This window comes from Strix aluco, chromosome 4 (genome assembly GCF_031877795.1).
Source record: "Strix aluco isolate bStrAlu1 chromosome 4, bStrAlu1.hap1, whole genome shotgun sequence".
NCBI classification, from domain to species: domain Eukaryota; kingdom Metazoa; phylum Chordata; class Aves; order Strigiformes; family Strigidae; genus Strix; species Strix aluco.
Window position 1 is genome coordinate 95596998 of NC_133934.1, and position 26528 is coordinate 95623525.

General features: G+C 41.8%; 1 protein-coding gene across 1 annotated transcript in view; it reads left to right on the forward strand.

Annotated features, from left to right (window-relative positions):
• The first annotated feature begins 743 nt into the window (after nucleotides 1–743).
• The window catches only part of GPR176 (G protein-coupled receptor 176), a 45187-nt gene continuing 19402 nt past the window's right edge, over nucleotides 744–26528 (forward strand). The window contains exon 1 of the mRNA XM_074821535.1: nucleotides 744–1839. Coding sequence (XP_074677636.1) covers nucleotides 1611–1839 — 229 coding nt within the window. The 5' untranslated portion in view covers nucleotides 744–1610. The remainder of the gene's footprint in view (nucleotides 1840–26528) is intronic.

The following is a 26528-nucleotide window of genomic DNA, read 5'->3' on the forward strand; positions in this document are numbered from 1 at the left end:
CCGCCAGCCTGCAGCGCCTGTGGTGGGGTGGGTGGTGGCAGTCCCCATTTCCCCGGGGTCAGCAAATGCCTTTGCAGCCACGGCAGAGCACCCAGCTCTTTCCTGTGTCATCGGAGTTCACAGGAGACGGGACGTGGACCACAGAAACACGTTTTGTCGGTTTGGGGTCCCTGAAAAAGCCTTGCTGGGCAGGGGGGTACTCGCGGGTAGTGGTCTGTGGGGGGCGCTTCCAGATCGCTAGCCAATGGCTGAAAGCCCTTTTTCTGACTTAACTAGCCATCCTCCTAAAATCTTTATAGTAAAGGCAAATGCACCTGCTATATGGACGCACGATTAAAACCCAAACTTGTGATGTCTATAGAGCTCTCCTGGCAAATTATGTATTAAAAAGTATTTATTTTAAGAAATAACATGTATACCTAGAAGTTAGCGCTGTCTTTTGAAATTCTGTCCTCAGAGTGACGGACCTATTTTAAAATACCGGTTTAGAAATTCCAGCTTCCAGCCAGCAACCTGGGGGCACGGCGCTCCCGGGCAAAATGGCGGCACTGCAGCCCCCGCTGGGTGCCGCGGCCACGTGACGGCGGCGCCCCCCGCCCCTCGGGAGCGCGGCGGAGGCGGGAGCGCGGCGGCCCGGCCCTCCCCGCCCCTCCCCTCCCCTCCCCGGCGGGCCACCGCCTCCCGCGGGCGGCGGGGCTGGGCCGCCGTCCGCAGTGTGGAGTGGCGGGGCAGCGGGCGGCGGTATCGCAGCGCGGCTCGGCGCCCGGGCCGGGATGTCGGAGCACGTACGAGTCAGGGTGTCGCCGCCGGCCGCGCTTGGTGCGGGGCGCCCTCAGGGCGGGTCACGCAGAATCCTGCGGAGGCTTTTTGGTTCATTGGAGGCTCGAGTGCCCCCCGCCTTGGGATTCAAAACCAAATTAATTTTCCCTGAGAATTAGCTGGAGAGCGGTGGAAGCCGTTGAGCAGTCGTTGCCTTCTCTGGACGCGGTGTGAGGGTCGTCTTGGCGCCCAGTGTCGCGCAGAGCAAGGAGGGACGCGGGACGGAGCCACGTCTCCCCACGGGAGGAGTGGGCAGGAGGGGGATGTGCCACGGGGAAGGAGATGTCTTTCCTCTCTCGGGGTTGTGACACAAGCGGACGCCCAGGCTGAGAGTGGAGTGGGAGGACAGAGCTTGTGGTCCATCAACTTTTCCAAAGCGGTTTTAATGTATAGCGGGTCCGTGCGGTGCGAGGTGACCTTCTGGCAGGGTTGGGAAGATGAGCCGCAGCGGGGACTCATTTCCTCCTTCACGGTTATTGCAGTAAAACATGCTGAGGAAACGCTGTGGTACTGTGAAGCCAGAAATATGGGACAGCTAATCGCAAGGAGGAGCCTGCTTTATTTTCTGCTTTTCTTTACTGGCCATCATGATTTACAGGGTAGAAACGTGAAAAGCCAGCCCCACTCTCCGGGACACGGAGCCTTGGTGAAGATGCGTCCAAGTGTCAGAGACGGGGCTTTATCCTCAGAAGCGCCTCCTTGCCAGTGGGCTCCTTTCAGTCTTTAAAGGCAAGGAAGGGCTCGATAACCTGTGGTTATCAGGTGGCAGCAGGGAAGGCACGAACTTCGCCATGGGGTATGACAAAAGCTGGATCTCGAGGAATGAAAGCGAGCACACCTCGTACCAGGCTGTGGCCGGAGCTCTGGGCATGAGGAACGCCTCGGCCGGGCAGGCGGTGTGGCAGGGCGGGAACGGCAGCGAGGCTGGCACTGCCGAGGGCGAGGAGCACGGCGAGGAGCAGACCTACAGGCATTTCACTACCACGGTGCAGGTTGTCATCTTCGTAGGCTCTTTGCTGGGTGAGTGTTGCTGGAGTTTTTTGTTGATGTGGCTTGTTTATCCTCATGGTCAGGGACTGCAGAGCAAACAGTAACTAGCATCGTTTGCTGCCTTAGTGACTCTTCCTTTTGCATTTTAGGTCCTCGGGAGTATGATTTCAAGTTCCTCGTGGGTTTTTGATGTGTCAAAGCTATTACTATAAAATGGTATTCATCACAGATGAGGACTGGTACATTATATGTATGTGTTACTTAGAAAACTTTTCTATCAGAATTTAAATGGGTGAAAATTAAATGGGTTGATCACACCCTTAATTTCAACTGTAATGGGATCTGTCCTTTTTGCCATAGAAAAAGCTGTGGAGTGTTTTAAATAATTTTTACTGAATTTCTGTTTCATACTGCAGTGATTTTGTATTTGTGTTCTGCAGAGTTCGAATTCATACATATAACCATGTGCAATCTTGCCTACTTAAAGTAAGAATCATACACTTTAGATATGTGGTAGTAAACTAGTAATATATTGGCCATATAACTTTACAAATGTGTGTAAGTTTGCTTTCTAGGTGCTTACAGTATGTTGTTTTGTTAGGAATACACGTGTACTTCTCACCAAAAAAAAAAAAAAAAGGCAAAATAAGCTTTATGGTGAGTCAAGTTAGCACTGTTTGGGAGATCGATAAGCTGGATTTCAGTAAAATGCCACTGCTATCTAAGTCATTCAAAGCTGCTTACTGGAAATGAGGCTTTTCACACAAGACTTGACTGAGGAAGTCTCCAGCTCTCTTAGGAGAGATCCGTAGGACCTTTTTGATGGTCATTGGCTCTTGTTATCAAGGATTTGGGTTTGGTTTTCCTGATCTCGAGTAATGCTAAAATCCATTTCTGTGGTCATGGTAATTAATTCTAATATTGATTTCTTCTTGGTAATATTTAATATCACTTAAATAATTTCTGAGATGATTGTAAAGCATAGTCTTGGAACAGTGTTGAGCTCTGCGCTCAGTCAGCAATACACTTACTGGTTATTACTGTAAATCACTGAGTCATTTGGCCTCAATTATGCTTATGTCCAGTGGGGGTAATCCTCATGGTTCTTGCTTTTTTTCTATTTAGTGCATAGGTAGTGTGGGGAAAGGACTCTCTTTTGCCATATGTTGGGTAGTGCCTGGCACAAAATGACAGCCAGTAAATAGTGTCCTAAAAATAACAAGATTGGATATGAAAAGTCAGAATTTTAGTTCTTTATCTTTTGGGTTTTGAGCTTTAAGAGCGTACGTTTGGGTCATATGTCCAGACTTACTTTCATGAGCATGGATCCTCCAATTTTATTTGAAGAAGAAAACGAACACTCTCATATAATCATGCCTTCAGCAGATAGGAGTTTTTAAAAATCAACCAACCAAAAAATACCACAGGTATAAATTTTGCAAGATTACTGTAAGTCATGGTTTGACACTCCTGCAGTTTGCTTTCGAGAGGGGAGTCTGTGAAAAGATTTGGACCTGTTATAAGGGGTTTATTTGCAGATTGGATGACTGTGAGGCTGATGAAGCTTCCAGATCAGTAATTTCTCTAGGCCTATCAAAGAGCAAAACAGGAAAGCAAATCATGTTTTTTTTTTAAATATGAAAATGCAATAGTCCAATGACAAGTGTTAGCAGCGGGCCTCATGAATTTACAGTGATGGAAGCCAATTTTAACTATTTTTTTTTGTAACTGCCTTCTTTTCCAGTCTCCCTGCTGCCCCGAAACACTATTTTAAGAACGTTTATGACACACCCTATCGTAACAGCTGAAAACTTGAGTCTTTAAGAACATCTTCTCAAATCATCCCTATGGATGTACTGTTATTCCCTCTTTACTGAATGGAAGCAAAGCCACAAAGAAGCTGAAGCCCCAATCTCCAGAACATCCCAGGGTTTCGGTGTCTGCATGCTCAACCCTCATACGTGCCAGAAGTTTTGCTTGTGCACATGCTGCACACTATCTCTGCATCAGCAGGCGAGAACAGCTTTGATATTTACCTCACACTTGGGCTTGCACAAACATAGTTAATTGAGTTTTCTTCTTCATTTGTTCTCTGCCATGGTCCTTAGAGTGTGGGCGGCATCCAGCTCTTTCCTCCATCAGGTGAGCCCCTCAGTTGAGCTGCAGAATAGCAGTTCTTTAGTCCAGTGAGTCTCAGGTTCCTCTCTGCAGAGGGGAAACCCTTCAAGGGGAATTAGGTCTATCCTTCTCCTAAAGCATGAGATGGGGGACACCCTCCTCGGAGGTAGGATATGTGGGCTTGAACCCTTTCTGGGGTGGGTGGATGTGCAACTTGTACATCCGACAATGTCTGTGCGTGCCCAAGTCACTTTGCTGTTGGATAAAATACCACTACCCTTTTAAAAGGAGGAAATTTTTTCTACTTCCAGCTTGAAAGGGAACAAATGTATATGCCTTAGTCTTGATAATGAATACTGGGATCTGACATAAGCAGCAGTCTACAGCACAGAGAGGTCCAGGTCCTACAAGAGGGAAGAATCACAGTCGGGGTTGTGAATTTAATTTGAGTTCCTGCTGTGCAGAAGAATGTGATAGAGTCAGTTGTGAGAGAGATGTACACTGCGTTTTTTCCTTCTGTTTATCACACTTATTTGAGACCTCTGGGAGACTTGTAACAGTAGGAGAAATTCTTGTGTTAGTTTTTGCTGTATACTGAAAGGACAGTGCTATGGTACATGTTTCATGATACTTGCTGAGGACAAGAAAGTCAAACTGTTCTTTATGGTTACTTTCCAATACATTGAAAACACATCCTCAATTTACTTATTTATTTTAGGTAGCAATAACAGTACTAGATTCTAGAATTTTTGTTTGTCTTTAAAAGGGGTTATGTAGTTGTCACAAGCTTGCCAAAGCTTGAACCTGGATGTGACCTTAATGTGACCTTAACCAGTTAGAGGATCTAACTGGTAGGACTGACCAGAAGAAGAGGCTTGCTAATGGGCAGATTTTTTCCCTATTGTTTTTTGTTCTAATTTATAGAAAGCTTTCATTGTTAAAAATTTCTTTTGTCAAGAATCAGATTATTCCATGTGTGGAATGGACAAAACATAATTGTTAGTCTAAAAATCACTTAAAGCAGTTAGAGATGGTAGTTCTTCAGGTAACTGATAGTTCTTCAGATAACAGGTCATGAGTTACTGAGTTAAGGAAGCTATAAAGTGCTTAAATGCTACTGTTTTAAATAGCTGTTAATGTGGCTGAGTCTGTTTGCACAAACTTCCTGCTGTTGCTCTTCCACTGCTTGTGTGGAAGTTCTTGCTTAGCAGGCCTATGATTTTAATATTCAAGGACTGAGGAATAAGATGGGGTAAATCTGCACCTCTGTGCTTTGAACCCAACTGGTACTACCTGGTATGCACTCCTTTGGCACATGACGGGGCACTGGAGGGAAGAATTTGGTCAATTTAGTTATGCTGATCATCAGCTTGGTTTGCCTCTGTGAAGGAAGGATTTGCAGTATGTTCAAGACTTGCAAGCCATTTCTGTCTGTGATACTTAGCTGGGTGCACGAACTGGGGAATTCATCTGGGAAGCTTTAAATGTTGATGAACTTACCTACCAAACGCACAAGACGATATACTAGGTATGTATGAGATCAGAAGGCCTTGTTAATGCTGTCTTCCTGGGCAGCTCCATGGCTAGTAATGGCAGTTCTCATAGTAATGGCATTTCCTAGCCTGTAAGCTATCAACTCGGGGCAGGGCTAGAATAAAACAGTGAAAATGCTTGCCACTGGTGTTTCTTGTTCCACTGTTTGAACTGTGCTTGGATCAGGGAATGTGGAACATGTTACAGAAAAAATACAAGTGTGCTGAGCATCAGCAGAATAACTAGGAAAAGACCCATGCCTCTTATTAGCACTTTCCTTTCTGATCCACACCTGTACTTGGTACTCCCTGAAACGAAGAGAGTGGTTGGTGCCTCAGGAACTTTGGAGTGACAAGTGCATGTGTAGAGATGTGTTTCTGGTGTGAGGTCAGGTGAGTTGCACTCAGCAGTGTGCTTAGGCCATAGCTGTGCAGGTACAGAATGATTAAATCTGTTGCTTCTAAGAAAAGTTTCTCTAGCAGAATAGAAGCCAAAACAATTATGCTGCTTCTGTCAATGCTCTGATATGAATGACTGTTTTTTGGACCCCTCAATTGCCTCCAATTGTCTTAGCAAAAGGAAAACTCATGTGTTGAATTTCTGTGTGTAATGCAGCAACTTTCATTACCGAAATACGAGGGAAAGCGAAAGGCACAAATGGGAAGAACTAGCTGATTTTACTGGACACTGGAATGATGCAGACGTGAGCGATGTGACATGAGAAGCAACACATGCTGTCAGTACTGATTCCTTTTGCTTGACTTAATCCTGTGTGGTAAAAGGTGTCAAGAGGTTCAAGCTTTGCATGTCCTAACTTGTTTTGAAAGGGTGTAGTAGTCGTCAATGAAAGAACAAGAATGGTAGAGATTTGCTTTGAAATTGATTGCTTCATTTCCACTAATCCTGCACAGATCTATTTGCTCTGTGGTTCCCTGTGTATTCTGCCTGACTCAGGTTAGATAATTTTTTACTGCCTTGTAAGAACTGCAGGAACTGTTTTGTTTTGTCTGACCTGTGTTTCAGTGCAGTTCCTTCCACCTGCTGCCAAATGGATGCGGCTAAAATGATGAAGTCAGGATTACTTGTGGAAGTGAATGATGATTTGCAGTCATGGTAATACTGGCTAGGGTCTTTAGCTGGCAAATCCAAATGGTTATTATCAAAGGGATAGTGTTGTGAAGTTGTTAAAAGGAAGGATAAAATAAAATTCATGTTTAGAACTACTGCCTTACCAAATTACTGAAGTTTTGAAGATGGAGACCATATTCTCTGTCCTCATGGTTTTTTTCTGGCATGTCACCCTGTTTGTCTGTCTCTGGGTTCTTGTTTCAGTCTTTCTTCTGAGTCTGTCCACAATATTCTTCTGCCACCTACTGCCATAGTAGCAGTGTGCCACAGTGATACAGATTCATAATAAAAGCACAGGTTTTCATCCAGTTTCTTAAGCTGCTCCTCATTGACCAGGAGTAAAGTTCTCGTTGGGAATTTTTTCTTCTTTAAATAAAAAAAAGAGATTTGATGAGTTTTTCTGATCGTGTAGGGTTTTATTTGGAAGAGGACTTACAAGTACTATTGCAATGGTAGAGAAGAAAAATCTGTAGCGTTCCCATGTCCATGGGAAGTTGGTTCCTCTTGCTGGAGAATAGTTAGACTTCAGCTTTTGTATGATTTGTTGTGATCAATGGTCAGCACGTCCCAGAGCAATGCAGGCTGCTGATGGTTGTGCCCGTGACTCTCTTGTGCTAGGTTGTCTGTATCTTTGCCATGTATGAATAGGGCTTGTTCTCACAGGACAAGTGCAGAAACCAGGAAGTTCAGAGCCTTTCAAAGGGAAACCAGTTTTTGTTGCCTGCAACTGTAGTGAAGAGAAGACTCTGATTTGACTGGCTGAGATCAGTGGGCCAGGAAAGTGAGACTGCTGGCTTCTCCATTGTGACTAACAGGCTGGGAGCTACATCTGGCTGTGCAGATGTATCTGCGTTGGCTTTACAGATGAGAGCTTGATAAAGCTATGGTAAAGACATTTCTGCCGTTTGAGAAGCATTCTGCACAGGAATTCTGTTAATTGACCTAGGAAAGTGTTTATTGGTTTTTGTTTTCCATTCTTCCCCTTCTGAGATCTGTGTAAACTGGGTACATTCTGGATTTTCTCTTGTTTGTTTTCTCATCATGAAGACCATACAGTGAGATGAAGCCTGTGCAGTGATCTCACTCTTCCATTTTTGGGGGCATATCTCAGGCTCTTTGGGCTTCTAATATACAGAGCATGCTGTGAAGATTAACTACAGCATGGTAGGACTGCAGCTAGCCCTGCAATATGTTTCAGTAATGCACAGCAGAGCAGCCAGGCTGCAAAGGGGGATCACCAGTGCTGTTGGTGTTACTCATCCATTGTACACTCACAGGTAGAAGAAATAGAGGCTTCAGATCTTTCAGTTGGAGGTCAGAGGGGTAGAGCAAAGTTTATAGGTAATTTTTCATTGGATTTAAGAATTTAAATTTTTAACCTGAAATTTATAGTATTTTTTAATTCAGATAATTTCTTCCCTCCACCCCCTCCTCCAGCACGAAAACAGCAAAAAGTTCTAATGTATTCTTGGCTGCTACTCAAAACTGAATAAACAGTTTACGAAAATAGAGTATTTGAACATGGTAACTGTGAAAAAGTATTAGCTGTTTGATTCAGAAGAATATGGAGTTACTGCTTTTACTCTTGTGGCTGTCACTAGTTTGAAAAAGGATACATGTGAACAATGACTTTTAAATAGGTGACAACTGATGAATGGCAAATCAAAGATGCTTTTGTTGTTTTTTTTAAAGCTTGGGATGACATAGGGCTCCTTTTCAAAGTGAGTAAAGTTTTAATAGCTTCCTTTTTATCAAAGATTCCTCAGATCAGATTTACAGTGAATGTAGGAATAGAGCATTATTGCTCTACAAGGGATATTTTTCTCTTGCTATTAGAGATAATCAATCTGCAGAGACTAATTATTACTTGAGTACAGCAACCAAACCTTTGACAGAAGGGAAAGGGAGTGTTACTTCTGAGCTTTGGCGGAGAGAGGTCGCTGGAGGTGGCTGCATCTGCTTTCAGCTGAGTGCAAGCAGTGGCGGGGGGGGGGGTGTGTCCTGGAAATCAAGAGGATCTCCAAAGAGCGTGTGTAGCCAGTATGCACAGTGAGCTTAGCATGAAAGGGAGATAAAATTGATGGGTAAAATGCAATGGACAATAGCACCTTCAATTATTCTCAGGAGAAGGGAAAGGAAGACCAGGAATAACAGTTTTGAGGGAGATCAGGATATGGGCTCTGTCACTCAACATGGATTTTCCACAGTTCACTTATTTACATACAAATTGACATACCATTAACTGCAGTTAAATGGAGGAGCTTATATGAGTTGTGCTTTTACTGACTGTAGCATGGGTGTAGCTGAATGTTCGTGTCATGTTAGGCTTAGGTGAGATGATATCCCATTATCATGGTTTGTAGTTTCTATTCTTGTCATATTCATAAGAGTCTGCATGTGCTCCTGAGGTTATTTGAGTCTGTTCACAGTTTCCGTGTTAGCCATGTAGATAAAACTGTGTGAATTTCTTCTTTTAAAAAAGCATTATTTTCAGACATTTAGGGGAAAAAACCCCATACTAGACGATTGATGAAAATTATGAGAAGGAGATGTCCTCAGTGCCAATGCCTGCTCCCCAGACTGAATATGCATCTTAGAGTTAGTAAAAAATGCACAGAAAGTATCCCAAATAATCCCAAATCCAGGAAGCTTTCCCAGACCCTGGAGATCAGTGCCTTAATTGGGGTTTGGGGAATGAGGCTCTTTGTTACTTGCTCTTTTGTCTTCCCAAATCTGTCTTGTACAGAAAGAAATTTCACTGGAAAGGCCGAGGATGCTCTGATACAGTTTGAACTCTGTTCTAGTGGTTATAGCACTTTTTGGGAAGCTGTGGGTTAGAACAGTTATCTCCTGGTTTCTAACCATGCTGTGATGATATCAAAGGGAGGTGTCCTTCGAAAGAAAACAGTGGGCTTGAAAACAGATACCAGATTTCCAAGTGAAAAGTGAACCCCTGCTGCCTTCCCAGTGTCCTGCAGGACAAAAAGAGGTAAGGCTTGTCCCTTTTCCTCAGGATTTTCCATGAGCTGTTTGGCTCCAGCCTCTCCCTGCCCCTGAAACTGATTTTCATCTCCCTGTTTTGACATCTGTGCACAGAGATATAAAATGGAATTGTTAAAACACCTGATTTATAAAGGGATAGATCCTCTCTGGGATACCTAGACTGCCAGTTACTTTAGGATTGTAATGTGTTTGTAAAGGCAAATGTATACTAGCATAAGGAATAAATATTTGTATCTTGGAATAGCTACCAGTGAAGTTTGCCACAGGCATCTTCTATAAAGAATGAAGCAGGGAATCTTGCAGTAAAATATACTGCAGGTACATGATTAAAGGGTAGACTGAGAGAATTTTTAAAGAGTGAGGGGCATGTCTGCAATAGCTCCAGAAAAAATTGGTAGGCCTGCCCCCAAAAAGGGTAGAACCATCGGGGGGGGGGGGGGAAGTGTGGGGATGGGAAAAATGTTTTGTGTCACTCTTAAAAAAAATTGGAATTGTTTTAGATGAAATTTTCTAAACCAGACACTTTGCATAGATTAACTTTGTTGCTGATTAGCTGGAATAAAGTTTGACAAAGCAAAAAGTGACTGAAAATCAAGTCTAATAAGGAGCATCAGGTGAATGTAATGATATGACTGGTAATATTTTGATGTAATAATGGCATAGTAATAACATGTTACAGTATCATAACATACAGTAATAATTTCCCCCGGCATTTTTGTATAGGTGGTTCTAAGCCTCAGCAATAATAGACCCTGAAGCAGTAAGCCCAGTTCAGGTTGTGCCCTTGATAAAGTCTGTCTGGAATAGGTATTATGCTTTTGCTTTTTATGTGTTTTCAGGTGAACTACTAAGCAGTTCGCTTGGGAAGAAAAATTGAGTTTGGGGAGTGGGTGAAGAAGAGGGGTTGTGAGAGCCTCTGCGGTCCCCGTTGCTATGGAGACCTCTCTTCTTCCTGCGCTTCAGCAGAGGCGCCTTGTCTGGCTCTGGCTGAGGGGCTACTCGGGGAGCACCGCTGCGCTTTCAAAGAGACACGTTGGGAAAACAGCGATTTACCCAGTCTGGAAATGTGTGAGAGGCAATGATTTATACCTGAAATGCAAGTGCCTGGTACTCTGGGGACACTGTATGCTAGAGTGTTCCTCAGACATGTGCTGGGGGGTTAGCCATGTCTTGAAACATTGTGTGTGTCGAGGATGCTAAACTGATCCCTTTTTAGGGTGAAACTGACTGATACCAGTCATTTTACTGTCTGTAGTCCCCGTGTGAACACTTTAATGATAGCTGTGAACCAGAGCTGTTTAACTAAGTGACTGGATGTCATGTTTTGCTTTTCATTGTGAGTTAGGTTTGCTCAAATGCCAGCTGGTGTATATATCACTGACTGTTTTGAACTTCAGTGAAAGTTTAGATACATCAAGATTTTGTATGGGATATTATGGACAGTAAGTTAGTATTTCAGGCATGAATGAACCCAAGCACTTAGGAAGAATTTTAAATGGTGTTAGTTCTGTCGCAGATCTCATTTATTCACTTGCTATCGAGCAGGCACCATGAGCACTTAAATGAGGTTTTTATTCTTTTCTGTTCATCTTTAATAATTAATTTCTTATTTGTGTGGTATTGGAAAAAGTTTGCCACTTATTGGGAACATTTTTCAATGTATATTTTTTTCCCACTCACCCCCAGAAAAGATGCTGGTAAGTGTTTAGGTGCTGCTGAATCCCGTAGGCAGATAGAGGTGAGCCTGCTGCAGCTCTGTGTCCTCAGGTCCAGCCATAGCAAGGCTGAGCATTCCAAAGAGGCACATGTGCACACAATACATATGTACGTGTATGCACAAGCAGCCACACAGACTGACACAGAAAAAAAATGCAATACTCATGCAAACACAAAGAGCACCAATGGTCTTGTCCTCTTCCCCTCTCTGGCTGCTCAGGATGAAAGCCCATTAGTATAAAATACATAAGTATATAAATATATGCACATCTGTATGGATCACTCTGTAGTAGCTGGTCTTAGACACCCGGTATACCTAGTATCTAGCACAGGATCCTCTGGTCTCGCAGTTGCCTCACACACAGGCACACAGTTGTAGATGGGTCTCTCCAGTTGCTGGCCTGGAACTATGGACCTCACCAGTAGCTGACCTCCAAATCCCAAGGTCTCTCCAGTAGCTGGCTTGGACCTGCTTGTCCTCCACTAGCCAACTTTCAGAGCCCTGTCGTCCCCCCTGGTTATCTGGCCCAGACCTACTGCCACACCAATACTTGCCTCCTGAGCATCTTATCCTACTTTCTGGCTAGTCTGGCTTGGTGTTCAGTCGTGATTACAACTGATGTACACACCCACACAAATGCACACTCTCTGGTCTCTCCAGTCATTGTCACCCTTCGTTCTTGGGCCCTGATGCCCCATGGTCTGACTCCAGTTACTGCACTTGCACCTCCGTATGCACACAGACCCCTCACCCATGAGAAGAGTTGGAAATGGAGTTTAATGAGAAGATGGGATAGTCTGTGCTGATCAGGTGCAGGACATGGTCAGACAAGTGTACTGACCAAATGCCAGTTTATAGATGGCTTTTATCCCCTTTTCCCTCTAGTCTCCCACACTTGTTCCTCCCCAAACCAACCTGAACTTTCCCTTTAGCCACCTTTTTCCCCCCACCATAAACATCCTATAAGTTTTATACAATCCCAAAATGCTCATTCCCTGCATCCCACAATGACTCCCATACGCCTGGGCTAACCCCCCCTCAGTCTGAAAGGAGACCTGGAGAGCCTCTCCCACAGACTCACAGATGGGGACATACCTGGTCCTTGGGGCTGAGGCTCCCCTGTGACAACCTGGGGACAGGTTGGGGCAGGAGTTCCTTTCTCTGAGCAGGTTAATAAGATTCCCCTGCCCTCCCCTCCTCCCCTGTTGTGTCTCTCTGCTCCTTTGTCCTCATGGAGGCAAGCCTGTAAGAACATTTCCTAATATAAGCTACAAACTGCACTTCTTTTTGATAATTTGGGTATGATGAGACTCTGAGATCATACAGTAGATTGTATGTGTACTAGTGGGAATATCAATGTGAAGTGTTTTGCACAGAAAAACAGAAGTGTATTTTATATACACCCTGTATATATTTAAGGAAAAGTTCCCAAACGATCAAGGTAATGTTTTGCTCTTCTGCTGATTTCTTTTGATCCCTGCCCCAGACCCTCCCAGCCCGTCAGAGAATTTGTAAATAACTGCATTCTTGGGTGTCTAGTATAGGTGGTCACTGGGGCAGCAGCTGAACTGGAAGTCAAATGACTTAGGACTTCTCTGTGTTGTTTCTATAACTTGCTGTCTCAATATCTAACAAGTAAGGAGTTGTTTGTCTCAAAATGTTCTGAAAGTGGGTTAGGTACTGCTAGAAAGTTTGCAAATGGCAGAAATACCAGTGAAACAATTATTGTATGGTACCTCTCTTCATTTCACTGCTGATTAAATGCTATCCCTGTAGGAAGTACAGCCTCTTGCTTTCTGAACAGTACTGTTACATGTAAGCCTTTTTTATTTTTAGCATCTTTAAATTAGATTTAGCAGCTGGAAGCAGGGACAAGAAGTGGTGCCTTGTAGTCAGCCAGCTTCCACAGAAACATTGCAATGAGAAGAATATCCTGGATTGGAAGGCTGGCTGGGTAAGAAATCACATAACCTCTCATGGTAAGGCATTAGATCAGCTGGACAGTGCAAATGGCAATTATGGTAGTAACAAAAGCAATAGTGAACCTGAAATGGTGGTGGCGGGGAGACCTCTAATTGTCTTATTCTCCGCTCATGGTCTTTAGCTGTCATTGGGGATTGATGGGAGATTGCTGTGGACTGCTGCCTTTTTAAAAGCTTTGTTAGTTATGATATTCGACACTGTAATTTACATTCTTCTCTATCAAGAATAGTCTGGCTTACTTCCTGACAAATGTGGTCCTTTCTTCTGATCTGCCAATTCTCTTGGGGGGGAAAAAAAGCCTGTAATTATTCTGGGGACAGAGACTGATTTTAGTCTGCTTTTTATTTCCACCTTTGACTTACTCTCTTGTGTGTCAAAGCAATTCCATGTCAGAACTCAACAATTTCTTCCAGCAGACTGATAAAATACAAAGTGATCTGCTTCTCATGTAACCGCTTGTATCTTTCTCTCCATACCTTGTGTCACTTGGCTTGTGTTCAGGCTTCAGCAGGCCTTACTTCTGTTGTGTGTCTGTATTTCTTATGTCATAACTGAATCATTTCTCTAATACCTTAGAATAAACAACGAAGTCAGTCATACAAGGGACTATAATAGATTTTCTACTGCTATTGCCTGAATTAATTGGAAAAAGTGGAAAATATTGAGGTAGGGTGGTTTTTGTTCTTGTTTCGATTTAGTATCTGTGTGTTTAAGGAGTATCTAGAACAGACAGGGTAGTCTAATTCACCTTTTCTATTTGTTGTATTAGGCTGTTTATTTCTGTTAGCCTTTTCAGAGGAGCATTAGCTACAACCCCTTTGGGACTGTGTCAGTATGAATCAGGTGCTCCTTTGTGCCTTTTGGCTTTCCCTAGCTTTTAGTTTAAATGTTTTCCTGCAATTTTCAGCCTGACTCCAGTTAAGGTACAGACAGCATGTCCTTCTTTTACAGGTCTGTCTTGTCCCGAAAGGTACCCCATTCCTTAACGTATATAAAACCCCCTTCTCAGCATCACCATCTCATTCATGCATTGAGACTCCAGATCTCTGCCTGCCCTTCGCATATAGAGCTCTTAATAAGTCTCTTAGTGAATGTGATTATGAAGGTCCTGGGCTTCAGTATCCTGGTTGATCAACTGAACTGAGCCTCCAGAACATCCTTCCGACACTTCTCTGTGTTACCGGTACTGATACAGACTGACTATTGGCCTTGCTCTTCCTTGTGAGCTATTGGGAGATCCCAGAAGGGCCAGTTCCTTTGCACCTGACTGGCAAGTTACCGTGCAGTCCTTACTTCCTCTCCGACATCTCAAAGCCAGCCAGCTCTTTGCCCAGGAAAGCAACTTCCCGCCTTGGAGTCCCTTCTGCTGCAGGCGCGTCCAGTGTGCAAGAGGACACTCTTGCCCAGATGGGTACTGTCCTTCCCTGAGACTCGCATGCCCAGCACAAGAGCTGCAGCAGTGGAGATGAGGTTATGCAGCAGTGTCCCTGTAGGCCTCATCTGGGACCTTTTTATTTCTCTTAGCTGTTCCAGTTTAGCCATTCCCACCCGAAGAGGATGAGGGCCAGGAACTCCTTGTACTGTACGTGTGTACACACACAGACACAGACACACACACAGAAAACCTGCCCCTGCATAGGTAATCACACGTGCTGTGCTCCAGCCAGTAGCACTATCTGTTCCTGGACTTTGACTGAAATGTTGAGCTTAACGGATTACTTTTTTTAAAAGTTTTATTACTTTAGCTTTGTCTTTTGCTTCAGTGATTAAGAGTGCTGTCCTCCTACTATACTGTACCCTTTGTAAGATGCTTAGCAGTGAAGTAAGATGTGAGAGATAAATTTATATGAGATAAATTGAATGCGTGCATGCCCATGTGGGTGAGCATGTGTGAAGCAGCAAGCTCACCTGTACCTTTACCAGTGCAGTCTCCCAGTGCACTCTTCCATCTTGGCTGCCCCTGTTCACTACACTCCTCTGGTTATTTAGCTTCTACCTTTTGTCCTGTTGTTGCCTCTATGATGGGTATGCATCCTTGTCAGGATCAAGGGACCACCTTGCAGACCTCTTCACATCCCACCCTCTCACATCCTCCACAGCAGTCACTTGGCAAATGCTCATGGCAGCCTCAGCAAATTCCCACTTACCCAAGGCACATGGCTACGAAAGGAAGCAGGCCAGCCGCAAACCCACCAGTCTTGCTTGCCTTCCCACTGTTCTTGTCTTTTCTGGTCAAAACAGTGGTGCCACCTGCCCTATTGGATTGCCCTTTGTTTGCTATATGTACTCCCACCACAGAGAGATGAGCATTCATCCTATTTTGTCTGGAGTGCACACATGCTCTGTGCTGGCTGGATATAGCATCCATCTGTTTTTGCGGATACATCGTGTCTCCATCTTGTGTAGGTTAAGTCTGGGAGACTACACAGGTGTACAGTGACACTGTGTATATAACTACTAATCATCAGGAAATTATAGTGGGATGCCACCACCTATACTGCTCTTTAACATGTCCGTATTTTTTTGGAGCACATGTTTTAAAAGATACAGTTCTTATTTTGCTCGCTTCACCCAAACATTGATGCATTAATAGAAAAAGGGAACATTGCAAGGAACATCATGTACAGGTCAGCAGAATTACTATAATACTTACAGAAAAAGCTGCAGAACTCAATAGTGTATTACAGAATGTTCTTTTACTTCACTTACAAAAATTTTTATCTATTATCCTTATTTTCATCCAGTACAGTTCTCTAGTGTTCATGCTAGATTTGTCTAAGTTCAGTATTCTATGTCTGCAATTTAATTTGAAAAAAGAAATAAATTGCCACCACACTAAAAATTTTCTGACTGTAACAAGCCTCTGAAATAGGACAGCAAAGACATCCTTTTGTTTTATTCAGTTTTTAAAACACAGTCAGCAGAAGAAAAGAATCTGGTTAAAGGAGATACTGAAACACCCATGCAGTTGGCAAAGGCTGATACGGCATGATGTGGTACGAGCCTCTGGAGACTTATTTTGATTATTTTAAGTATTTAAGAAAGTGAATTTGCACTTCCGGTTCCAAAGGAGCTGAAAAATACTGAACTGCTCTTTGGATTCTGTTTCTCCAGTAATTTCTTAGAGCATAACGTGGACTGATTCGAGTAAGTAGCTGTCTTGGAATACCTTATATTTGCTGGGGCTAATCCAATGGTCAGAGGTGATTGCTTTGTGACTGAAAACGCATGTTACACGCTCAAAGACATTTCTGTGTGATAGGGTTTAAAACAAAGAAGTTGTATGTGGAAATGTCTGGGAAGGGCAAATAAAGCCCTAGAGACTCTGGTGTCTATATACACTGCTAGTTAGTGGTCTTGATTTAATATCATGTGGGGAGCTAACAAAGATGGTAGCTGTTTGCATAGTAGTCTGTTAATAATGTTGCAGTTACAGATATCTTAGCCTCTTTGATGAAGTGTTGTTAACAGTCTCTGTCCATACAGTCTACTCTTTTCAGAGAGGAGGTTAACTTCACAGTCCTGAGAATCTGGTATCTGAAAGAGAATGTCTTTGATTTTTTGTATGGAGGGGTGGAGAGAGACCCGGTTCAGGTCTGTCCCTAGGTGAATTAGGGTGAGTTAGGCTGCTTGCAGGCTGTCTGCAAGTCTTCCCTGTGGACTGGGAAACAGGCAGGCCCTGAGTCTGCTTCAGTCTTCGGTCAAGGCCATGTTTATATATTGTATGGACATATCTATCCAATAATACTAGTCTGGAAGAATGAGACCACTCCTTTTTTAAATTGTGAAAACTGACTTTATAGGCTTTCTGTGCTGTATATGCTGCTCTAGTGTGAAAGTAGATTATTCCCAAGACTGGTGTGGCAGCTTGGGGTGAGATGGCTATGTGATGTTGCTGCTGGCTAGAAAGAACATGTAAACCCAAGGAGTAAGAATAGCCTGAACGCGAACTGCTTCTACACATATCATACTGCAAGTAAAAGGCTGTATGCAGTCTGTGTTGGAGCCTCGGGTGGCAAAAACGCTATTGCATTTCCACATATTCTCAGTTGCTAGCATAAAGTACAGCGTGATCAATATAAGGTAGCAGCAGCTCTTTAAATAAAAGTATTCTTTGTTTAATTGTTTGCTTTTAAGGAATAGAGTTTCTCAAATATCTTTTATTTTAGACATGGACTTGATGTGTTTGGCTTTACCACAGACTTATTCAAGCATGCTGAAGAAGAACCTGCTTTTGCTGTGCAACAAATGAAATCTGTTTATCTAGTGATCTTTTAAACATGTTTTTTCTGGGAGAGATAGCAAATTATCCCCCCCAAAACGCAGTATCCATCCTTGTACACATTTTTGCTTTGCTAATAGTTAAGATTATTTACCTAAAACATTATCTCTCATATCTAAGAGCAAAGCTGCTATCTAGTGTCTCTTCTTATTCAGGCAATATATTAGCTAATTTATATGTTATCATTTGTAAGCTGTGTTTACACACAAGCTTGCATTCATTTACATAAACCTGCTTTAAATGATCACTCTTATTCAGTGTCAGCACCTCTGTTCAGATTAAAATGAAATTAATGTTCAAATGGTCTTTTGCACCTGGTAATGGAGTACCAGCCATTGTGTGCCGGGGTGACGCTTGAACTCTACCACACCCTGGGGACACACATATTGGCATAGTGTGCTGAGGTTTTTTGGTGCCTGGCCTTATTAAGTGACAGGTGCTTTAACCACTTAGTTTAATCTGATAGCACAATAATTTATTTTAAGCTTTGATACTTTTATGATTAAACTTATGTGACATCTTTAATTTCACACACACAAGTGATTGCCACCAACAGAAAAAATCTCCCCTTCTTTCCCCTGCCTTCTCCAACCTCTTGTTTTGTAACCTTTGGTTTAACACTGGGGGAAGAACAAGACCTAGTGAATATCAAAGTAGGTAGTAGCTATTTAAATATATGATAAGCATCTCCCAATCATATATGTACACAAAGCTTAGCAATGAGTGATGTGCACCTCTTACACCTGCTGAGGTGTGCTCCAGGCAGTGCTGAGTATCTTAAGAGTGTGTGGGAAACAGGGCATTTGAGTGGGTCCTGATGAAAAGTACTATTCTTACTAGGGAAAAGCATAGCGAAAGTCATCAACAGCCTTGTCATCTTCACCATGACCATCTGCTGCACTGGCAAGGTCACCAAGGGGATGACATTTGTCTTGAGATCCCATTGCTTCTACTCTCTGTCACCATGGGGCTGAGTTTTTCCTATTTCCCTTCTCTCTCGCTTTCTCTCCTTTGTTTTTTAATGTCTAAATGAACTTTGAAGTCCATGTATGCCATCAGCTATGGACCCCAGGAATAAATTTTGGTGCATTTAAGCCAGAGTCATCATCCTTTGGGCAATGAATGGAAAGTGCTCAGACACCACAAAGTTTCTGAACCTGTTTCTGGTCTCTCATTCTAGACAATGGCCAGGCTCAGACTAGTCAAGACTATGTAACTTTGCTTTTTGCCATAACAATTTACTTCAAGTCTGTAATGCTTCTAATTTCTAGAGTGGTTTCCTTAGCTGTGTCTTGAACTAATTTACTCTTCTTCTTCCCTGACTTAATAATTTTAGTTAAGTTTTAAACTCGAGCTTGTATTGTGCATTATGGATCAATATTTGGAATTGTGCTTCCCCAGCATTTGGAAGCCTTCAACATGCCTGTATAAGTCACTCTTCATTTTGCCTGAAGTTGTCTGAAGAGCTTACAATTTAGATTTCTGGATCCAAAGATCAAAGGAAACAGTAAAAGAAGATAGGGTATGTCAAGGTAATAGCAGAAGGAACAGTGGTTGTGATGTGCATATGTCCATGCAGCTGAAATTGTCAGAAATTATGAGTGAGTTTTGGCTGTCTGTCAAAACAGTTTTGTTTGTCTGTCAGGTGATGGATGTTCACCATCTCCTGAATATCGGGCTTGAGGTGTCACCCAGCAGAATCATTATCTGCTCCTGCAAAATGGGGTCATAAGTGACTTCCAAAGCTAACATGGCTATCTAAGGAACCCTGTGATCTTATCTCAATACTCCTGTTTCTAGTCTCTCATTCTAGACAGTGGCCAGGCTGTACCTTTGGAAGCTCTAGAAATCAAATTTTCATATGCTTTTGATTTAAAAAAAACAACACATAAAAAACCCCCCACTTCTATTTTGCTTCAGCTAAGTTATTTTTAAAGTAAATTTTGGTTTTCAAAATGATTCACTACATTGGAAAAGTGTTAATTAGAAAATCCCTGCTGGCTGTTGAGTGCTTTCAGTTATTCTGATTAATCGGATACTACCACTGTGTGGAATAATTCTGCCACGACTTGGGGAGTCTTTTGAACAATTTGCTGCTGCTTAGGGGTTCCCAAAAGATTGATTATAAACTGAGACCATCACAGGAGCATATAATAATAAAAAAAAAAAAATTGTGCTTTTTTAAACTCTGACAGTTGCAAATCCTGTAAAGAACTGGAATAAAGACTGAGATCTAACTGTAGATATGGAGGTGAGTTACAGAAAATTACTTTGGTCTATGGAGAAGACAGCAGTCAGACTGAAGAGTTTCCTCACATCTCCTTTTTCCTGTAACCTTTTGACTCTGTTTTGTCACTAAACCTCCAGAGTGCAATCAGAGGGGTTTTTTTTGAGAATTGTCTTTTTGGCATGGCAACTACTGCAACAGCAGCATGTAGCAGCAGTCACAGATACTAGTAGTGTGTTAGTAGTCAGCAGGGAGTATTAAATTACAGGCCTGTACTGCAGCAATACTTACCCAAGAAACACATGCTAGAAAGTGCCATTTTTTTCAGTGAAGCAGTGGGGAATCTTGGTTTGATCTTAAGTATAAATGAGAGCTTTTGATTTGTTGTATTTAACATTCTTTCATGTTAGGAAACCAGCCACAGAGATAGCTACTCCAGCTGGAATAGAGGGGGAACTTCTCTGGTCAACATAAAAAAAGAAGCTACATACAGTTTAAGAGTAGATCCTGTGTGAGATATCTGCCATCTTTTTAATGTTCTCTTAAGGAGGAGGAAAGTGGCAGTACACAACGTTTAATCTCTTTAATGGGAAAATAAAGTGGCATAGGTCAGAGATCTACCCAAGAGACAGGGCAAGAGACAGGAAACAGGCACACCTGTAGTGTAGCTGATGCCAGGACTCTGTGCCCAGGTCAGAGCTTGCACACAGCTGCCAGAGCCATGGGCTGGGGGTCCCAGGTGAGGCCAGTTGGGGCCACTAAGGCCCTCAATAGTCAGCCTCTGTGAAATTTGCTTTTGTGTATAATTGTAAAAAGCATGCATACAAGATTAACGTTAATACATGACATTGTGCCTGTGTGAAGGTATGTCTGTAACCCTACTTTGAGAGTTAGTGGCAGCGGTTAGTGTTCTCTGAACACCTTTCTGGCAGATAGAGCATGGCCTGCTTTCTGTCTTTCTTGCCCAGTCTTGCCCAATCTACGTCCCCACTTAGAAAGCTAAGAGAAGTGATGCGTGTGGTAGCTTGCTGAAAACCCACCAGGTACAACCAGACCTGTAATACGTTTCCCTCTCCCTGCTCTGGTCACTCAGGCACAATAAGGGAAAAAAGTATACTCTGCTCTCTGCAGCATCTCACCCCCTCTGGTAGGTGGTAAGAGAAAGCGACTGAAATCTCAGTGCGGCTGTTGGCACAAGCTGTGCCGCCAAGCCTGGGGCCGGCACGGCTGGAGAGGCGATGTGGGCGCTGAAGCCCTTGTGCATGGGTGAGGAAACCCGCGCCTGCCACCTGGCATCCTTCCTCACTCTTTGTCACGGTGAGGGCTGAGAGAGATTTCTGTGCTCTGTTACCTAAGAAGCAAAGTCTTACACCAGGTAACAAGTGACACAGAAAGAGCAGTGTTACAGTGAGGTTCAGAGAGAAAGGCTGTTGGAGTGGAAGAGAAGCTCCTTCTGCATAGAAGTATGTGTAGAAGAAAAGCAGATGAGGTTGTTCCTCAGAGCCCCAATGTATTGGTGAAGTTTCACCAGGAAAGAAGGAGATTCCTGTATTCTGTCTGGAAAAGAAACATTTTGCTGATTTACTATCAGCTATTACTGTGAATCACTGGTCTCTACATAAATAAAGTTGCTCCCTCCCTATTTTATGGGATTTAATACCAGGTCATGTGCTCTTGCATATGTTTATCTAGTTAATGCTAAAGGTCATTTTCATGAAGGTTTTCATAGGAAGATTTATTAGGGAAGTCAGTCACCAGAGCTAAATGTTTTCAAAACAGAATAGAAAAGGTGCTCAAAAAATAGAAATGTGACTTTATGACTAGCTAAACTTTTATTTGTTTACTGCTTCTAACAAGGACAGCGGCCTGTATTTTTTGTAACATCTGATTTCAGGAGCTGTTGGCACATCTGAGTTTTCCGTTATGGGTCCAACTTGGACCTCAGAATTGTAACAAAGTATGGGAGTTTGCTTTGGTTTTTCTTGCACAAATGAGTAGGTGTCAGGAAACTCAGTGGCATGCCTGGAGCAATGGGACTGCTCTGTCCCATCTGTGTGAACTGAAGGTAGAGTGGAAGTATGCTGAAGTGTTTATCATCCTTTGCATACAAAGGTGTGAAGTCATGATGTGATTTGTGCCTGAGAAACAAGCATTCAGGCTCTTCATGGCTGTTTCTTGCTAAACAAAATCTTCGTGGCATGTTGCAGTATGGAGAGGGCTCATTTTGTAAGGTTCTTTTGTTCCAGAAGATTAATGAAGTTTGGGATGGCCTAAAGCTTCTAAAAAAAAAAAAAAAAGAAATGTTGGCCTGCCTTTCTAGTGTTAAAACATTTTTCTGCATTTATATAGGTTTTTCATGAGAAAGGAAATTTTGTTCTTTAGAAAATATTGTTGAAGATGTAAATCTGTAAATTTTCAACTTCTCCAGGGTAAAAAAGAGGTTGTCTTTAATCAAGTTAGTTTATTTTCAGTGTTTTACGCATAATTCAGTTGAGTTAGCATGATTAGAACTGGGCCTCCCTTGGCCCAGTAAATATGGCAAGATTTTATTTTGAAAGGTGCAGAGTAAAGAATACAAGATATTTCCCTAAAATGTTTGATTGTTATATGTTCCCCTGTGTTTTTTAAATGTACTTTTTGCTAAAGTGTAAATCAGTTTTGTCCACAGAAAGCAAAGTAGAGGACTCTGGATGATCCTGCCACTGGTACCAAACAACAACAAAAAAGCAATTACGTGTGAGTTTTACCTCCACCTGCTGTGATTGCGGGCTGTGTGATATGTTGTGGAGCAAGTGTAGTGATATCCAAATAGATAAAATTAAGTTTAAAGGCACATGAGTAAAGTTTTTTAGGTAAATATGCAGGAAAGTGCCTATGAAAATAGCTATTATTCCATCCAAATGAACAGGTGAGCTGTGTACACACTACAGCGTTAATGCAGTCTAAATGACAGCATCATTAGAGTCACAAAACTTAGCTTTGAAGATTACTTAGTATTCGCATTTGTCATAAACTCTGCTTTGTTTTGCATTTTGTTTACTTGCATTTCAGTAAATGTAAGAAATATCCTACCTGGTTTGTGCTAAACCAGATAAAAAAGAGCTCTTGTAAATAATAATACAGATCAAAGACTACTGAACAACTCTCATGTCCAGGAGAGGTCTGTCTGAAGCTGAAAGCTTCTCTTTCTCTTCCCCCCCCAACTGTTGCCGTTGGTTTAATAAAAGGCACTGCCTCCTATACTATCTTTGCCTCTCATTACTTTGCAGAGCTCTGATTCTTGTGGGTGTTGTACTGAAATGGTAGCTTGAGATTGGATTTTTTTTTCTGGCTTCATCCCCCGAAAAGACATAAAGTTCTCACCTATAGAGCAATTCCATGAAATGTACACGACTACTCCAATATAGCTTTAATAACACGTATTGGAAATGTATTTAAAAAAACCCCATCAACCATGAACAATTCAAATAGGGTAAAAATGGAAAATTAATAAGTAAATTGAATTAATAATGTTCACAGATGTAACACTTGGCATAAAGAGGATACATTCAGAGAAAAAAAATCACCTACTAATATCCATTGTAGTCAACAAACACAGCATGACTTTAATCTTTGTAGATCTTCATGTTTTTAAGTATGATAAAGAATTCTTAGAAACAAAAAATTACCCTAAGAGTATATATGGACAAAGAGGAGGAGGAGGCATGCATTTCTTCTTCAACATTTGTTCTGTTTCCCAGCAACATGAAATTGGTAAAACAAATAATAAGTTAATAAAACAAAAGTTAGAATAGAGGAAAGGGAATAATTTTACTGCCAGTTGCATTGAATTACAGTTTTTATGTATTTTCAGAGCAGTGTGAATCCGGTAATTGTATTATCAGTGTTCATCTAAATGTGACGTTTGAAGGAAATAAGAATTTAACCAGATAATGTCTTCTGGCTCCTCTGGTACGCTGCGGAGAGGAACACTGGGGTACGTTAATGCTGATCACACCAAGGTGATGTTAGGTGATGTGAGGAAGGAACTGTCGTCACAGGAAGGGTCTGCTGGCAGCTTGGGCTAGGTCCGTTGTTGCAAAAAGAATTAAAAATGGTGATCAGATCGATACTGATCAGTCTCTGAGTTTGTGTCTCTGGGAGGCTAAAGCTATTCTTTTATACTCCCTGTGGAATTTGCAATTGGCATGTGTGATATGCATACAGGGGGTAGGCTCTTCCTCTCTTCCTTTTTTCCCCCTTTGTATTTTAGAGAAAAAAACCTGCCTCCCTCTTTTATGGGTGGCATTACTCTTACTTATTAACCCGATGAAAGGGTTTGAAAATGTAGAGGAAAACTGTCCTCCTTCTTCTCTTCATTCAGTTGTCCGTAGCAGGGAGAATTTGAGACGACCTGTAAGTCCTGCTTTCCTGTCACTGCTTGTGTCATGATCTTAGCAGGCATGAGAAGGCAGTAAGGCAGCTTTTTGATTGTGTTCATCTAAATAAGTATTGGGACAGCCAAATTCTTTGACAGTGGCCTGCTTGAAGGATGAAAAGTGGCTTCAGGTCTCAGTTTTGCGTTTTGTTTTGGTTTTAGCTTTTCTGCGTAGGTTTATTTATAATGTAAGTCTCCTTGCGTGTCCCACAGAGACTCCATCATCTCAGTAAAGGAAAGCTAGTTATGAAATATTTTACAACTAATTAATAAATCAGGCAGCCTGGGATCAGTGGAATGACCAGAAAAAGGATATCTGAAAATGTTTCCCGATTAAGTCTGCTCATTTCCAAGGAATGGAAATAGTCCTTTGGGTTATTCCACAAATTCTCTTAGTGTATGGCATTATAAAATTTATTTTTAATTTCCATTTTCTTTGCAGAGTATCATTATCAGGTCACATTGAAAACATACGGCCTTGAAAGAGTAGGGCCTTCCACTGCTGTTTGTAAGGGAGCTCTGTGTACACTAGCAGGTACATCTGTGGTGTGTGGCTTCAGAACGTTGCAGAAGATAAATTACATGACTGCCATTAATATTGTAACGAGCCATGTGGCAGAAATCACTGGCCAAGTATTTGGCTTGGAAGAGAGATGCTTTTATTTTTTTTAAAAAAACAAACACAGGCATGGTGCAAAATAATTGATGCATTGTTTAGTTTAAGCATTTAAACCCAGAAAATGCTATTGACCTGCTGGTAATATTTGCTGCTCTGTACTGCCAGAATAAGGCTCATAAGTAGGCTATTAAACAGCAGTTCAATAACAGTAATTATTAATGTGTACACAACTCAAACATTAATATTGCATTAATGTTTTTTGCATTTATATATACACTAGATGCTTTATGAAATATTTAACCATCACAGTTGTCAGTTACATCTCTTTATTAGCATACTTTACCAATAAAGCTTGAAATGGTAAATTAACTTTTCCATCCTTGAAATACCAGGAGTTTTTGATTTATTTGCTGTTGGAACATGAGGCATGAATAAAAAATGAATAATCTCCACTAAAAATAATTTTATTTATATAATTTAAAAATTTATATAATATAAAAATAATTTTATAGGAATCAGGGAAGTGCCATGTCTTGTAAATTCTGCTTTGGGACACCCTTGCTCTCCTCAGGGTGCAGGTTCTCCTGCAGTCTGTTGAGCTACTCATGCAAGTCATGGTAGAATGAGTCAGGGTTTAACAACATGTCTTTGAGTTCCTATGTAAAGATTTTTTTTGCATCATTATAGTGCTAATTTTTGAAGTTAATTTTTTGTTGAGTAGGCTCCAGAGGCAATTGTAGACTCTTAGTAAAATGCTGTGGTCTTTCTGTTTTTTCTTTCTTTACTTTCAATCTAGAACATCTACTGTTTTAATTCCAAGTTTGTTACTTTACTGATGAAGTCTTCCTCTACTATGCCTTTAGACAAGAGACTTCTCCTGAAGGCGCCTCTCATAAATTAAAGCTTTTAAAGCAGCATCATAGTTTGTGACACTCCTACAGCGTTAGCACAAAGATCCAAATGGATCATGGATATGGAGCATCCACAGGTTTCTCCGTACATAGGAGTGGCTTGGCAGGACAGGGCAGAGCGGTGTCATGCTCCCTGTGCTGAATATTTTTTTTTTTTCTAGGAGTGCACTGGAGTGTTGCGGTCTGTCAGTAATAATTATCTTTTTTATAAAAAAAAAAAAAAAAGAGAAAATGGGATCGCCTTGACAGAATCTGAAAGAAGGCCATATGCTAGTTTGCTAAAATGAAGACATCTTAATGAAGGCATTTTGAAACACGAGTGGCTATTTTTCCTGCTTTATTTATATAATTTTCAAAATATAAAAGACAGATTATTACAATTATGCAATTAAAATGACCATCACTGTGAAGTCCTCTGTTCGCTTATATTAAACTTGTCTTTAAAGCTTACAGAGTGATTCTAATGTGGTTTTCCCCAGTGCACATCTGGTAGCAAACTGATTAAAACGATTACTGCTGATGAGCCATCTCCCACTGGAAAATCAGGCAGAGCTGAGGTAACCTTTGACAGTAGATTGTGCTGTTATTTGAGTGCCTCCTCATTAAGCATTGCTTATGCTTGCCTTGGCACTTTAACACCTGAATGGCTTATTACAATGTCTCTTAGAAAAAGAGTTTCTGTAATGCCTTTTTCTTAATTTATTTTTTAATAAAATGCCCTACTCAGATTGAATTGACAGGAGAAAAACAATTCACATACATATTCATTAGTTTGTATTTG